At 40.4% G+C, this 13878-nt stretch overlaps 1 protein-coding gene across 1 annotated transcript in view; it reads right to left on the bottom strand.

Annotated features, from left to right (window-relative positions):
• Window positions 1-13878, bottom strand: part of Mcf2l2 (MCF.2 cell line derived transforming sequence-like 2) — a 241384-nt gene that overhangs the window by 10189 nt on the left and 217317 nt on the right. The window contains exons 26-27 of the mRNA XM_048347033.1: window positions 4800-4827; window positions 3129-3226 (exon numbers count right to left, since the gene is read on the bottom strand). Of these exons, the coding sequence (XP_048202990.1) occupies window positions 3129-3226; window positions 4800-4827 (126 nt within the window). The remainder of the gene's footprint in view (window positions 1-3128; window positions 3227-4799; window positions 4828-13878) is intronic.

Here is a 13878-nt window from a genome sequence, read left to right as displayed (position 1 = left end):
TCTTTTTCCCTAGTAATGGGGTTGGAGCTCAGGGTGCCACACTTGCTAGCAAGTACTCTACTACTGACTGCGGATCTTTGCCTCCAACCTTTTGCTTTCCCCTTCTCTGGTTATTTTGAGATAGTATCTTAATTTTGGCCTGCGGCTGGATCTCTGCCTGCCTATTTTATGCTTCCTATCATAGGTAGGATAACAAGTGTGAACCACCACAACCAACTTCTTCCTTTAAGATGGAGTCTTGTGGATTTTTTTCCTACCTCAGGCTGGTCTAGAACTTCAAATCTCTTATTTAGCTGGGTTTATAGGTAGTTGCAACTGTTCCCAGGTAGTAGTAGAGAAGGGTTTTGAGCATATGCCCGGGATGGCTTTGAACCTCCAGCTTCCACACCTGCTTCACTGATTCTTTTCTTGCCTCCATACTCTTCCTTTTTCCAGAATGCCACAACGCTAGGAACATCGGATTATAGCTGTTTCTGATGGGCTCTTTTCAGTGATAATATATACTTAAAGCTCTTCCAACTCTTTTCATGGGTGCAAAGTTTGTTTCTTTTGTGAAGAATAAAATCCCATTTTTCTGGAAGGACAAAGCTGTATTTATCCATTGACTTACTGAAGGGCGTTTGGGTTACTTCTAAGTTTTGGTAATTTTGAGTAATGCTGCTTTAACTTTTGTTGTTGTTTGTTTTTGTTTTGTGTACCAGTACTAGGGCTTGAACAAAGGGTCTCATCCTTTCACTTCACTGTTTTGGCTCAAGGGTGCCACTCTACCACTGAAGCCATACCTCTGCTTCTTTGGCTGGTTACTTAGAGATAAGAGTCTTTTAGATATGACTACCTGGGCTGACTTTGACTGTGATCCTCAGATCTCAGCTTCCTGAGTAGCTAGGATACAAGTGTGCACCCAGCTTGATATGTTATTATTAACTGAAGCCCAAAGTTTACATTTGTCCAAAGTCCTGAAGCTTTTCAGATGCACAATGTCATATTTCCTTTTTGTTGTTGTTGTTGTTTATTTGTTTTGTTCTGGTCCTGTGTTTCAACTCAGGGTCTGGTTGCTGTCACTGTCCCTGAGCTTTCTTGTTCAAGGTTGGTGCTCTACTGGAGCCACAAGCTCTACTTCTAGCTCTTTTGGTAATTAATGGGAGGTAAGAGTCTTAGGGACTTTCCTGCCCAGTCTGGCTTTGAACCATGACCCTCAGATCTCAGCTTCCTGAGTAGCTAGGATTACAGGCACGAGCCACTGGCTCCTAGCTCATGTTTTCATGATTACAAGACTATATAGGACAGTGTCACTGCCCTAAAACTCCTGGTGCTTCACCTTACTGCTTCACCCCTTCTCCTCCCAGAACTCTCAATAAGCACTGATGTTTTAGCTATCTTATGGTTCTGGCTCTCCTAGGATGACATATAGTATGCAGCCTTTTGTGTCTTTCAATTTTTCTTTTTTTTTTTTTGGCCAGTATTGGGGCTTGATCTCTTGGTTTAGGTGCTGTCCCTGAGCTTTTGTGCTCAAGGCTAGTGCTCTAGCATGTGATCTACAGCTCCACTTCCAGCTTTTTTTATTTTATTTATAGTTTTTAGTGGAGATGAAAGTCTCACAGACTTTCCTGCCCAGGTTGGAAATAACTGTAATCCTCAGAACTCAGCCTCCTGAGCAGCTAGGATTACAGGCATGAGCCTCTGGTGCCTGGCATAGTACGTAGCCTTTTCATAGTGGTACATTTTACTTAACAAAATGCATTTAAGATGTCCTCATGTCTTTGTGTCTGGATAGCTCATTTAAAAATTATTCAGTAATATTCCATTGTAAAGACATTTTCACAGTTTGTATCTTACTAGGGTAAATACCAAGGAGTGGATTGCTGGGTTACTGGCAAGACTACCCTGAGCTTTGTAAGAACTGCCAAATGATCTTGCAAGGTGGCCATGCCACACCTCCTTCCCCCATTCACCATGGCTTCCTGTAGAACAACTTCCTGTTGTCCTACGCCCCCACCAGCATTTGAGCATTTAGGTGTATCATACTACTTTTCACAATGTAAAGATTTTGCTTTTGTTTTAAGGAATCAACTAACCTTCTGAAAGTTGATGGAATTTACTATACTTCACTCCTAGAAAGATCACCTAAGTTCAAAAGCTCTCATCAGTGGACCAGTCCTTCTACAATGTCTGTCTCATGGAACCACTAAGCTTTCCTAATATTGGAGATGTGTCTTTTATGTTTTGGGTATGTGTCCTGCAAAGGCCCATATGTTGAAGGCTTGGTCCTTAGCTGAGCCTTTTTTTTTGGTTGGTTGTAGAGCTTAAACTCAGAGCCTGGGCACTGTCCCTGAGCCTCTTTGGACTCAAGGCTAGTGCTCTACTACTCGAGCGACAGTGCCACCTCTGGTTTTTGAGTGGTAATTGGAGATAAGAGTCTCACAGGGACTTTTCTGCCCAAGCTGACTTGGACCTGTAATCCTCAGATCTCAGCCTCCTGAGTAGCCCTGGGTTCGATTCCTTAGCACCACATATATAGAAAACGGCCAGAAGTGGTGCTGTGGCTCAAGTGGCAGAGTGCTAGCCTTGAGCAAAAATGAAGCCAGGGACAGTGCTCAGGCCCTGAGTCCAAGGCCCAGGACTGGGCAAAAAAAAAAAAAAAAAAAAAAAAAAAAAGTGATAGAAAGAAAGACAGTAAAAATAGCACGTTTCAAACCCTATAAATATAATCAACTCTTGAGCCATTAAAACATAAAATATAAAGACATCTATACATCTGAATTTCTTTTTTCACATCCAAGTGTGCCTGTAGGAAAACAATAGACAATAAATCAGAGCTAAAATCCTACAGAAAAATACCCAGATCCAAAGCTCCTAAAACCACCACAGACAGTTCTGAGAGGAAATATGATCTATAAATCTTGGTTCTAAAGTACAAGACCTTCAGGTAACACTGCTGCCCTTGCAACCATCATTGTAGAAGAGGACTGCTCTCTGAAGAGGGAGTTAGTTACCGCTTAATGTGAGAATCCTGTCCAAATACCATGTTTCCATGTTCTCCCTGATAACTCAGGAAGGATTGGGCTTTAGGCAATGTCTTCCTCAGTATCTGAACATAGGTGTGTCACCCTCTCTCTACTGGCTCCTACCTTTAATCCCATGTGTGTTGGAGCCTGGGTCTTCCTTGCTAGTTGTAGCTCTTTCCACATTGTCACTCCAGGGAGCACATTCCCCTCCATTGCCTTTGCTTTAGAGAAATACACATGAACATCGAGTTATTAAAAGGCATGGGACATGCATTTCTTCTTCCAGCCAGAGCAATGCTGGCTCACACCAGCTTATCACTTGCCCAATGCCTCAAGGGCTAACATCTGTCTCCTCCCTTACTCCATGGTCCAAAAGACCTTCCTAGGACACCATTTTCTGGATTTCATAGTTAACCTGGCTACAAATTTTAAATGGGGAGAGGTAAGGAAGATTCCCTACTCCTCCAATTCTGCCTTCTTAAAAAATAGCTTCACAAACTTGCTATGGCTTGCTTCTTCTGTCTTTATTGGCCTGAAATGCCAATGATTGTACCATGTCTTTTGGATTTGGTTATGTCAATGAATAAACATATTTTAGAGAGGAGGTCCAAGATGAATGAGCTATGCCTACCCTAAACCTCACTGGTCCTCTGGCTTTGTTTTCAAAATAGTGTGCTAGCCCTGTTTGATCACTAAGATGGCATATGAAGCCCAAGGGAAGCTAAAATTAGAAAGACAACCTTCATGCTCCAGAGGAATTCATGATCTGGTAAGGGAGAGAAAACGAATATATCACAAAGTTATAAAACCACCTTGTGAAGTGCTGTACTAGAGTACTCAGGTAGAGAGGAAGGATAGATACTATTAGAACCCTCCCCACCAATCTGTCATTTCTTCAGTGCTGGAGCTGTGAGGCTCCATTAGGGTTAGGTCTGTGAGCCTAGAGAATACAAGTAGACCCTGATGCCTGAACTGGTTTATGGCCTACAGGATTCTTCAACATGCATATCCTGGGTGCCTTCTGAGGGCCTTGCAGACAGGGAGAGGGGAAGAGTTGTTGATAGAGTTTAAAAGGGGAGATATAACTGGGCCAGAGAGCACCACTGAGGGCTGACTGATCTCTGAAAGAAATGTGAGTGCCTCTTCCTCCCAGAAAGGGGTTAATGAAGAGAATGACCAGGACAGTGGGCCAGGGAAGCTGAAGGATAAGATCATTTGCCAACTCAGCAAGGAGGGGTGAGGGCGGCCATTGATGTAGGCACAGAATTGGAAGTGCACTTATGAGAAGAGGTTCTCTAAGAAGATGTTAGATGCCAGGGTGATTTAGGAAGGCTCCAAAATAGCAGGTAGAAGCTCTGCTATCCACATGGCCAGAAAGTACTAGGAAAGACATTCTGGTCTAGCAGTGGGGTTGGAGAATGGATACTTCTTTAAAATTAGAAATCACTTATAATAAATAAATATCGGGGGAAAATAACTCAATTAAAAAAACAACAATCATATAACCAGGCATTGGTGGCTCACACCTGTAATCCTATCTATTCAAAAGGCTGAGATCTGAGGATTTCAGAAGCCAACCTGTGCAGGAAATTCCATGGGACTCTTGTATTAGCCAGAGAAAATCCAGAAGGGGAGCAGTGGCTCAATTGGTAGAGTGCTGGCCTTGGGCAAAAAAGCTAAGGGACAGCACTCAGGCTTTGAGTTCAAGCTCTAGTACTGGCACACACACAGGTGCATACATACACACACACAATTGTGTAAAATGAACTGTCTGTAGCATTTGACAGTACTCACCTAGTACTTACTTCAAGATTCCCTTGACCTAAAAGAATACAAAACAGTGAATTTGAACTGATTATATATACAAATTTCATGTATACATATATGCTTAGAAAAATATTATGAAAACACATGCAATATGTAGATCTTGAACTTATTTACCTACTAATGCACAAATCATTTCTCTGCAGTGCCTGGCTCCCTAGTCCTGGCACCCCACCCACCCATGGTGCTGCGTCCCCTGTGTGCCTTGACTCTAGATCTATGCAAGTTTCATCAGCTCCCTTAGTAGTGAATTAAGAAATAAAGAAAGTGCCCATCCAGTGCTTATTTATTCCACTTGAACCCAAGTTATAATACCAGGTCCTTCAGATAACGATAACATTCTTTATTATGATAATTCTTTATCCAGGCAATATACCAGATATAAGAATAATAACAGATCTCAGTGTCTCCTGTCACCAGTAACAATGTCCTCAGCCTAAGGATTTGGCTCCAGTCTTACTTTCTTCTACTCTATTCCAGAATCTCTCCAGCCAGGCTCTAAATCACCACTGGCTATGCTCACATAGAGGCACAGTTTCCTGGAGTCATCTTTTTATTTCTTGTGTGCTTAGCGTGGGTAGTCCTACAACGGGACTTTGGCCTTGCTTCCTTCCAAGACAGGGATTTTCCTTGTGTCTTACCCAGAATATTGTCCCTACACAGCTGCCTGCACTGAGTGCCATTTGCCTGGGGGACCTGGAGTCCCTTCACAGCCACCTTCTACCCTCCCATCACAAGTGCACATGTCACAGTGTCCATCTCTCTCCCCATGACTTCTAGAGCAGCCATGGCCACTGACTATCCTCTTCCCTTCCCAGATCCTAGCTGACCCTATAACATTCCTCTGTTCCCAGCTGTCTTCTAAGTGCCATGCCTCCATAACCCCCACAGATTCCCAGTGACCTTCTCACTCATGTCTTGAGGGCCATCAATGCCTTGCCCAATGTACAGTCATATGCCCCAAAACCTCAGGGCTCAAGGGCAATGAAGGATGATATGAGAATGAACTGAGGTGATATGAGGTGCTAATGTTCATGTGTCAAAGTGTGTAAAGCTAGACAGATGTAAGATGCCTCATTCCTGACATTTCTGATCTTGGAACCTTGGGTATTACCTCCCCTTCAAGGCTGAAGAGCCCTTCTTCCTCGTGTGTGTGTGTGTGTGTGTGTGTGTGTGTGTGTGTGTGTGTGTGTGTGCATGCGTATGTGCATGTGTGTGCACTGGAACTGGGGGTTGAACTCAGGACCTGGGCTCTGTGCCTTAGCTTTTTTGCTCAAGGCTAGTACTCTGCCATTTGAGCCATAACTCCATTTCTGGCACTTTTTGCTGATTAATTGGAGATAAGAGTCTCAGAGACTTTTCTGCCTAGGGTGGCTTTGCTCCATGACTCTCAGATCTCAAGCTCCAGAGTAGCTAGGATTACAGGTGTAAGCCACCATAGTTTAGCACTTGAACACCCTTCCATCTGGACCCTGTCAGTCTCATCTCCTCACAGGGTCCACCAGGGTCATGGCCCCCACTCAGTCACACAGTCCATGGGAAGCTCTCTGTGAATTTCTAGAGCCTTCAGTATTTGATTCATTTGTGGTGGTATTTCATCAAACCCTGCTTGGGGCCCCAGGCTCAGGAGCCCAGTTCTATGGAGTGACATTCCTTTTGTCTGTGTATTTGTAAAAAGATAAGGCTAAACATCTCCAGGCCTGCTCTTCAGTTGAGCAGAATTTTTCTTTTACCTAAATTCCATGCCAGGATCTGGTTTTGCATCTTAGCTAGATGCCACATTCTGGTGACAACCTAAAAAGCTCAAGGCCAGGCCTTGAGGAGGGCTGGAAACATGGTTTCTGAGTAGCTAACTGAATCACTGTTAGGCTCTCCTAACAAATGTGTGTCTGTCCCATGGGCCAGGGGAGATTTAGTTAAAGTTTTAATTGTAGACTCATCTTAATATTATTAAAAAGCCAATTCATCTTTAGATTACAAAATTGAATAGATTTTTACACAATCCCAGTCAAATCTTACAAGTTTTTTTCTTTTGCATATGTTGACAATTTTATTCTAAAATACCTAGTCACTCTCTGTCTATGTATCCTGCATGTGAGGATTCAACTGATTGCAGATGAAAAATGTTTGAAAAAGATACAGTAATGGAAATGTACAGATATTTTTCTTTGTCATTATCCTCTAACCATACAGTATAACAACTGTTTATGTATATTTTCTATTATATTAGGTATTCTAAGTAATCTACAGATGATTTAAAGTATACAAGAATAAGTGCAAAGGTTGCATGGAAATTTCATGGCATTTTCTGAAAGGAACTTGAGCATCTGTAGACCTGGGTATCCAGTAGGGGTTCAAGAACCAGTTCTCCATGGATAGCAGGCACAACTGCATATGGAGATATAAGAGACACAGAATAGCCTATAGAATTTTAAAAGGAAGGCCAAAGTTGGAGAATTCAATCCTGGTTTTCAATCTTACTATAAAGGTATAGTAATTATGACCGACAAGTATTGACTTCACGATAGGCAAATAGAGCTGGGAAATTGTGGCTTATACCTGTAATCCTAGCTACTCGGGAGGCTGAGATCTGAAGATCATGGTTCAAAGCAAGCCCAGGCAGACAGATTCTTCAGATTTCTATTGCCAATTAATCAGCAAAAAGCTGGAAATGGAGGTGTGGCTCTAGTTGTATAGTGCCAGCTTTGAGTGAAGAAGCCAAGTGAGAGGCCCTGAATTCAAGGCCCAGTATTGGTGTGCATGCACATGGGCCCCTGTGCACGTGTGTGCATGTGCACTCACGCACAGAGAAAGATAGACATAATGGAATAAAATAGGACATCTGGAAATAGAGGTACTTTTATGATAACTGGAGGAAGGTGGGGTTTTTTGACACCAAAAGCATTATCCTGTCATCTAGAGGGGCTCAGACAAACTGTTAAACAAAAGGCATCTCAGAATGGCAACTTGGGATACATTCCTGTAGGAAAGAGAATGTGTCCCATTAAGGAAAGGGTTTTAAGAGTCCTCATAAGGATAAAAGGAAGTTTAGGTAAATTGCATAAGATGGTTTTCAAGAGTGCTATCAAGAAGATAAACTTACTTCTGTAGCTTAAGGATTGCAAAGATCAATCAGCTCGGACCATTGTGTTCTAGGAAAAAGTATAGCTTATACAATTTTCAGCATGTTCCTTCTCAGCAAAGAACTTTCTTTTGTCATGCCATCAAGTTCATAACGTGGTCATAACACAAGATGGAGTCACTGAGCTCAATTTTCTTTCACTATCCACACGATTTAAAAAATTGGATTTCACTCATATCAAAAGCTTCTGCTTTTCAAAAGTTAATTAGAAGAGAATTACAAGCTAAGCCACTTAACTGAAAAGAAACATTTGTAAAGATTATATCTAGTGGGAGGGATGAGGGAGAACTATGAAATGGTGACATTGATCAAGATGTATTTTACTTATAAACTAACATGTTGAATTGTAACCCTTTTATACAACTACTCAAAGACGATGAAAACAATTAAAATAATATATCTAGTAGATATAGGGAAAACTCTCAAAACTCATATTATATGAGTTTTATATATTATAAATACTCATATTTATTATATGGGTATTATATAACATTATATTAATATAACAATGAACAAGAGATTTGGTCAGATAGGAACTGGAGGTGTGGCTCAGTTGGTAGAGTACTAGCCAATGAGCAAAAGTGTCAGGTTTGAACCTAAAAAAGAAGATAGGATAGATAGTTCACCAAAGAAGGTACACAGATGGCACAAAACCTCATGAGAAATGCTCTACTTCAAACTACTAGGAAAAAGAAAATATGAACCTCAATGAGAGCTGAATGTTAAAAGGATTGACAATACAAAGTTTTGGTGAGAATAGATGGTGATTAGAACTCTCTTACATTGAGGCAGGAATGTAAGGGTATATAATCACTTTGTAAGACAGTTAACTTTTTTTTTTTTTTTGCCAGTCCTAAGGCTTGAACTCACTCAGGGCCTGGGTGCTGTCCCTGAACTTCTCTGTGCCCAAGGCTAGCACTCTACCACTTGAGCCACAACTTTTTCTGTTTATGTGGTACTGAGCAATCAAACCCAGCGCTTCACGCATGCTAGGCAAGCATTCTACCACTAGGCCACATTCCCAACCAACAGTTAACATTTTTAAAAGTTAATCATATACCTACCATGTGGCTTAATTGTTACACTCCTAAGTAATTACCCAGGAAAAACAAAAACATATATCCACACCAAGATTGGATTAAATGTATATATTATTCAAAATAGGCAATAAGTGGGAACAGACCAAATGTTCATTAACAAGTAAATAAATAGGTTAATTGGAGTATAACCAAATGATGAAACACTATTTACCAACAACAAAAATAGAATGTCTCACTGATACACAAAGAAAAATACATCTTGGATTGGGAGGACTAACATAGTGAAAATGGAAATACTGCCAAAAGCTATCTACAAATTCAATGCAATATCCATCAAAAACATTTCTTAATGAAATAGAAGAAGCACTCCAAAAATTCATGTGGAATAATTGAAGACCCTGAATAGCAAAAAACAATCTTTATCAAGAAGAACAGTGCCAGAAGAATATCAATACAAAGTTTCAAACTATTATAAAGCTGTAGTTATAAAAACTGCTTGATAGGGGCATAAGAACAGGCCTGAGGACCAATGGAATAGAACTGAAGACCCAGGAATGATCTCACAGACCTATGGCCACCTAATCTTTGATAAAGGAGCCAAAATCATCAGATGGAAGAAAGACAGCTCCCTCAACAAATGGTGCTGGCAGAATTGGCTATACACGCATAGAAAACTGAAGTTAGATCCCTATATATCACCCTGCACCAGAATCAACTCCAAATGGATCAAAGACCTCAAATTAAGAGCAGATACCCTGAAAATATTACAGGAAGGGATAGGGGAACGACTAGGGCTCCTTGGCACAGGTCAAACCTTCCTAAATAAAGATCCAGAAACACAACAAATCGAAGAGAGGCTGGAAACATGGGATTGCACTAAACTGCAGAGCTTCTGCATGGCAAAGGACATAGCTAGCAAGATATAGAAAGCCCGCAGATTGGGAGAAGATCTTCACTAGCTATACAACAGACTAGAGCCTCATATCAAAAATATACTTAGAGCTCAAAAAATTAAATCCCCAAAAAACAAATCGTCAAAGAAACAACTTCTCAATTAATAAATGGGCTAAAGAATTAAAGACTTCTCTGAGACAAAATAAGAATGGCCAATATACACGTAAAGAAATGTTCAACATCTCTGGCCATAAAAGATATAGAAATCAAAACTATATTGAGATTCTACCTTACCCCAGTTAGATTGGCCATTATCAAGAAAATAAATAATAACAGATGGTGGCAGGACATGGCCAAAAGGGAATACTTCTACACTGTGGTGGGAATGTAAACTGGTGAAACCACTCTGCAAAGCAGTATGGAGGTTCCTCAAAAGACTAAACATAGAGCTTCCCTATGAAGGAGCAATCTAACTCCTGGGAATTTACCTAAATAATCACAAACAAGACCACACTAAAGCTACAAGCACAACTATGTTCACTGCAGCCATAATTTACCATAGGTAAGATACGGAATCAACCCAGATGCTCCTCAGCTGATGAATGGGTCAATAAAATGTGGTGTATATATACAATGGAATTCTATGCTTCCATCAGAAAGAATGACATTGCCCCATCTGTAAGGAAATGGAAGGACTTGGAAAAAATCATATTAAGTGAAGTAAGCCAGACCCAAAGAAAAACAGGCTCCATGGTTTCCCTCATTTGTAATAATTAGTATATGCCTAGGATAATCCTAGCAGAGGTTCACAATAGCCAATAGCTATGTACACATGTATCTATGTACATAAAATGATGCTAATCAAAATGATCTTCATGACATGGAAGTTGTTGTTTTGTGGTTGTTTTGTTTTTCTTTTTTTAGTGTACAGATATAACTGTCTGTAATTATATCTTTTGTCTTTCTCATTTTTTCTCCTCTAATTTATTCTCTATGGCCACTGTTTTTGATTTCTGTACCCTTTGTCTTGTATATAAGTGTATCTGATTTGGGGAAGGAAAGGGGAATCACAGAAACGATGGGACAAAGGGTGAACTAATGCAACAGCAATACTCATTAGACACTATGTTGGAAATGAACTTTACAACTTGGGGAGAGGGGAGTCAAGGGGAAGGAAAGCAGGAGAAAACGACTGAAGGGGTAACACTGCTCAAAAAGAAATGTACTCAGAGCTATTAAGTGGTGGAGTCAGTATTTGAACCCGGCAAGCTACGGCTAAAGTCTTCATTGAATAGCTTGCCTGGATGCAATCCTTAACAATATGAACATCCAATTTTATCAGGTGGAAATATTTACCAAATTTTTATTTGTTGAGTATCTTTTATCTATCAGTCTCCTTTTTCTAAAAAAAGCAAATGTTTTGAGAAAGATTTTTCTGTTGTTTCTGTTCATGTGTTTACTTTGATTATGAAGCAAACATACTTATGGGTTTGGTTGGAACATTTATTATGTTTTGTTTTATTTCAAAATTAACATGCCTTTTGGAGGGTGGTCATCAGTGACTGACGCTGCCAGATGATTTTTAATTTTGGCAGTACTGGGATTGGATTGCAGTCTTTTCCCTAGCTAGATAAACACTCTACCACTGGAGCCGTTCCTTCAGCCCTCTTCACATTTTGGGGGAACACATAACCATGTATTTTATGCCATGTATCTATAGCAAGAAGTGCCGTAAGAGCACAGTTTTTGATTTTTATTGGGTTATCTGCCACTCCTAGTGATATTCAGTGTGCTTGAAGAGTATTTTAATTGAAAAAATTGTTTGCATTTTTGTCAAGCTCTTATGCAGAGAAATACATACCACTGAATATTCTTATCAGAAGCACTGATGAGTGCTATCAATATTGCTCGGAGGTACCCAGCTTGTATGAGGCTGTGGGTTCAATTCCCACCATTGCAAAACAAGCAAAAGACAATCAAAAGCTGATTCATTGATTTTTTTACTTATAACATCACATTACACTCAGTATATTCCTTTACTTATGTTACCTGAAGAAAATGATGGACTTTTCTGACACTAACTTCCTCATCTGCTAGGAACTGTAACATTCCAAATTGTACCCATGTCTCTATGTGGTTAGAAGCTTTGGGTCAGGAAACGAAACTTTCGCTTCGAAAACAAACATTACCCTTGAATATGTGTGTTTATAATATATATATATGTACATATATATATATAATCTCTGTAAAATACCTGAGTGTACAGACTACAGGCAAAATACATAGCATCATTATAATTGTGTCTGGAGTATAAATAACAATGGGTGTGTTTTGAAGTACTTTTGAAACATGGCAAAGCCCTGGAGACATGAGCTGGAAAGGTGGGCTGCTAATGAAAGCAAATATTTCAAGGCCATCTGAGAAGTATGAGATGACCGGAGAGTCACTCATCTGCAGTAGAAGGAGAGATCTCGTACAACCAGAGTCTGGGTCTTTCTGTAGCATGACATTTCCCTCCATGCAGAAGACAAGGGAAGCATCTTGGAACACTTGCTTTCAAGATCTCTATGCTTTACTCTTGAGTAAGTAACAAGTAATTGGGCAAGGGATATATACTTTAAAAACTGTAAGCATGTTGGAAGAAAAATCAGTTGAAGTTGGGTGCCAGTGGCTTCAGCCTGTAAATCCTAGCTACCAGGGAGGAGGCTGAGATCTAAGGATCACGGTTCAAAGTCAGTCCAGGAAGGAAAGTCCATGAGACTCTTATCACCAGTTAACTACAAAAGGCCCAAACTAGAGCTGTGACCAAGTGGTAGAATGCTAGCCTTGGGCACAAGAGCTCAGGGAAGCATCTAGGCCCAGAGTTCAAACCATAGTACAGGCTCAAAACAAAACAAAAACAAACATCAGTAGGATGTAAACTGTTCTCCTACATTGACATCTCTGTGTGTGTGTGTGGTTTTTTTTTTTTAAGATGTGCACAAATTCACTGGAAAAAGAGGGAAGTCCCCGTCTTCCACCACTAACACAGGAGTAATTTAGGAATATAAAATCTCTTGTTCCTAGAGAGAGCCTGAAAAAGTAACATCAGTCTAGAAGCTATTGTCTCCATTTAAAAAATATCAGAGAAGGATAAATAAAAAGCAGAAAGCAGAGACCAGAAGTTTCACTGAAATCCCAGAATGAAATAAAAAAACAAAACAAAAACACTTAGAAAACCAGAATAGAAGAGTGTATGGTTATGGTAAGGATATAGAGACCAGAGTGAAATGTTGAACTAATTAACTGGAGTCCAAAGTGGCCATAGGGGAGCTTGCCTCTGGACAGGTGTCCAGGGCTTGGGAGCGTGGGTGTGTGGGTAGGCGACAGAAGCACAACACACAAAAGCAGAGTCAAACAACCCAGAGTGAGAAGCATTCTATGAACTGTGTAGCCTCAAAGTCAGTGTATTCTGACTAGGGAGCACAGCACCTATAGGATTTATGAAATATGAGATGCCTACTTGTGCTGTGTGTTAGTGAGTGAAAACAATGGAACACTACACATTAGATGGGTAGGAAAAAAGAATCTTTATCGAAGCCAGGTGCTGGTAGTTAACACTTCTAATCCTAGCTACCCAGGAAGCTGAGATCTGAGGATCATGGTTGGAAGCCAGCCTTTAAAGAAAAGTCTGTGAGACTCCTATCTCCAATTAATCACAGAAAAAGCTGGAAGTGGCGCTGTGGCTCAAATGGTAGGGTGCTAGCCTTGAGCAAAAGGAGTTCAGAGACAGCACCTAGGTTCAGAGTTCAAGCCCCAGGACTGGCAAAAAAAAAAAAATCTTTACTGAGGTTTGAACTCAGAACTTCCTACTCAGCTGGTGGCCTGCAACTTGAACCACATTTCCAGCCATGTTTTAAAAAAATACTGGTTATTAAAGATAAAATCCTTTGAACATTTCTATCTGGGTTGGCTTTGGATCCTAATCTTCTGA

The sequence above is a fragment of the Perognathus longimembris genome, chromosome 5 (genome assembly GCF_023159225.1).
Source record: "Perognathus longimembris pacificus isolate PPM17 chromosome 5, ASM2315922v1, whole genome shotgun sequence".
Lineage (NCBI taxonomy): Eukaryota > Metazoa > Chordata > Mammalia > Rodentia > Heteromyidae > Perognathus > Perognathus longimembris.
This window is presented reverse-complemented; position numbering and strand designations above follow the sequence as displayed.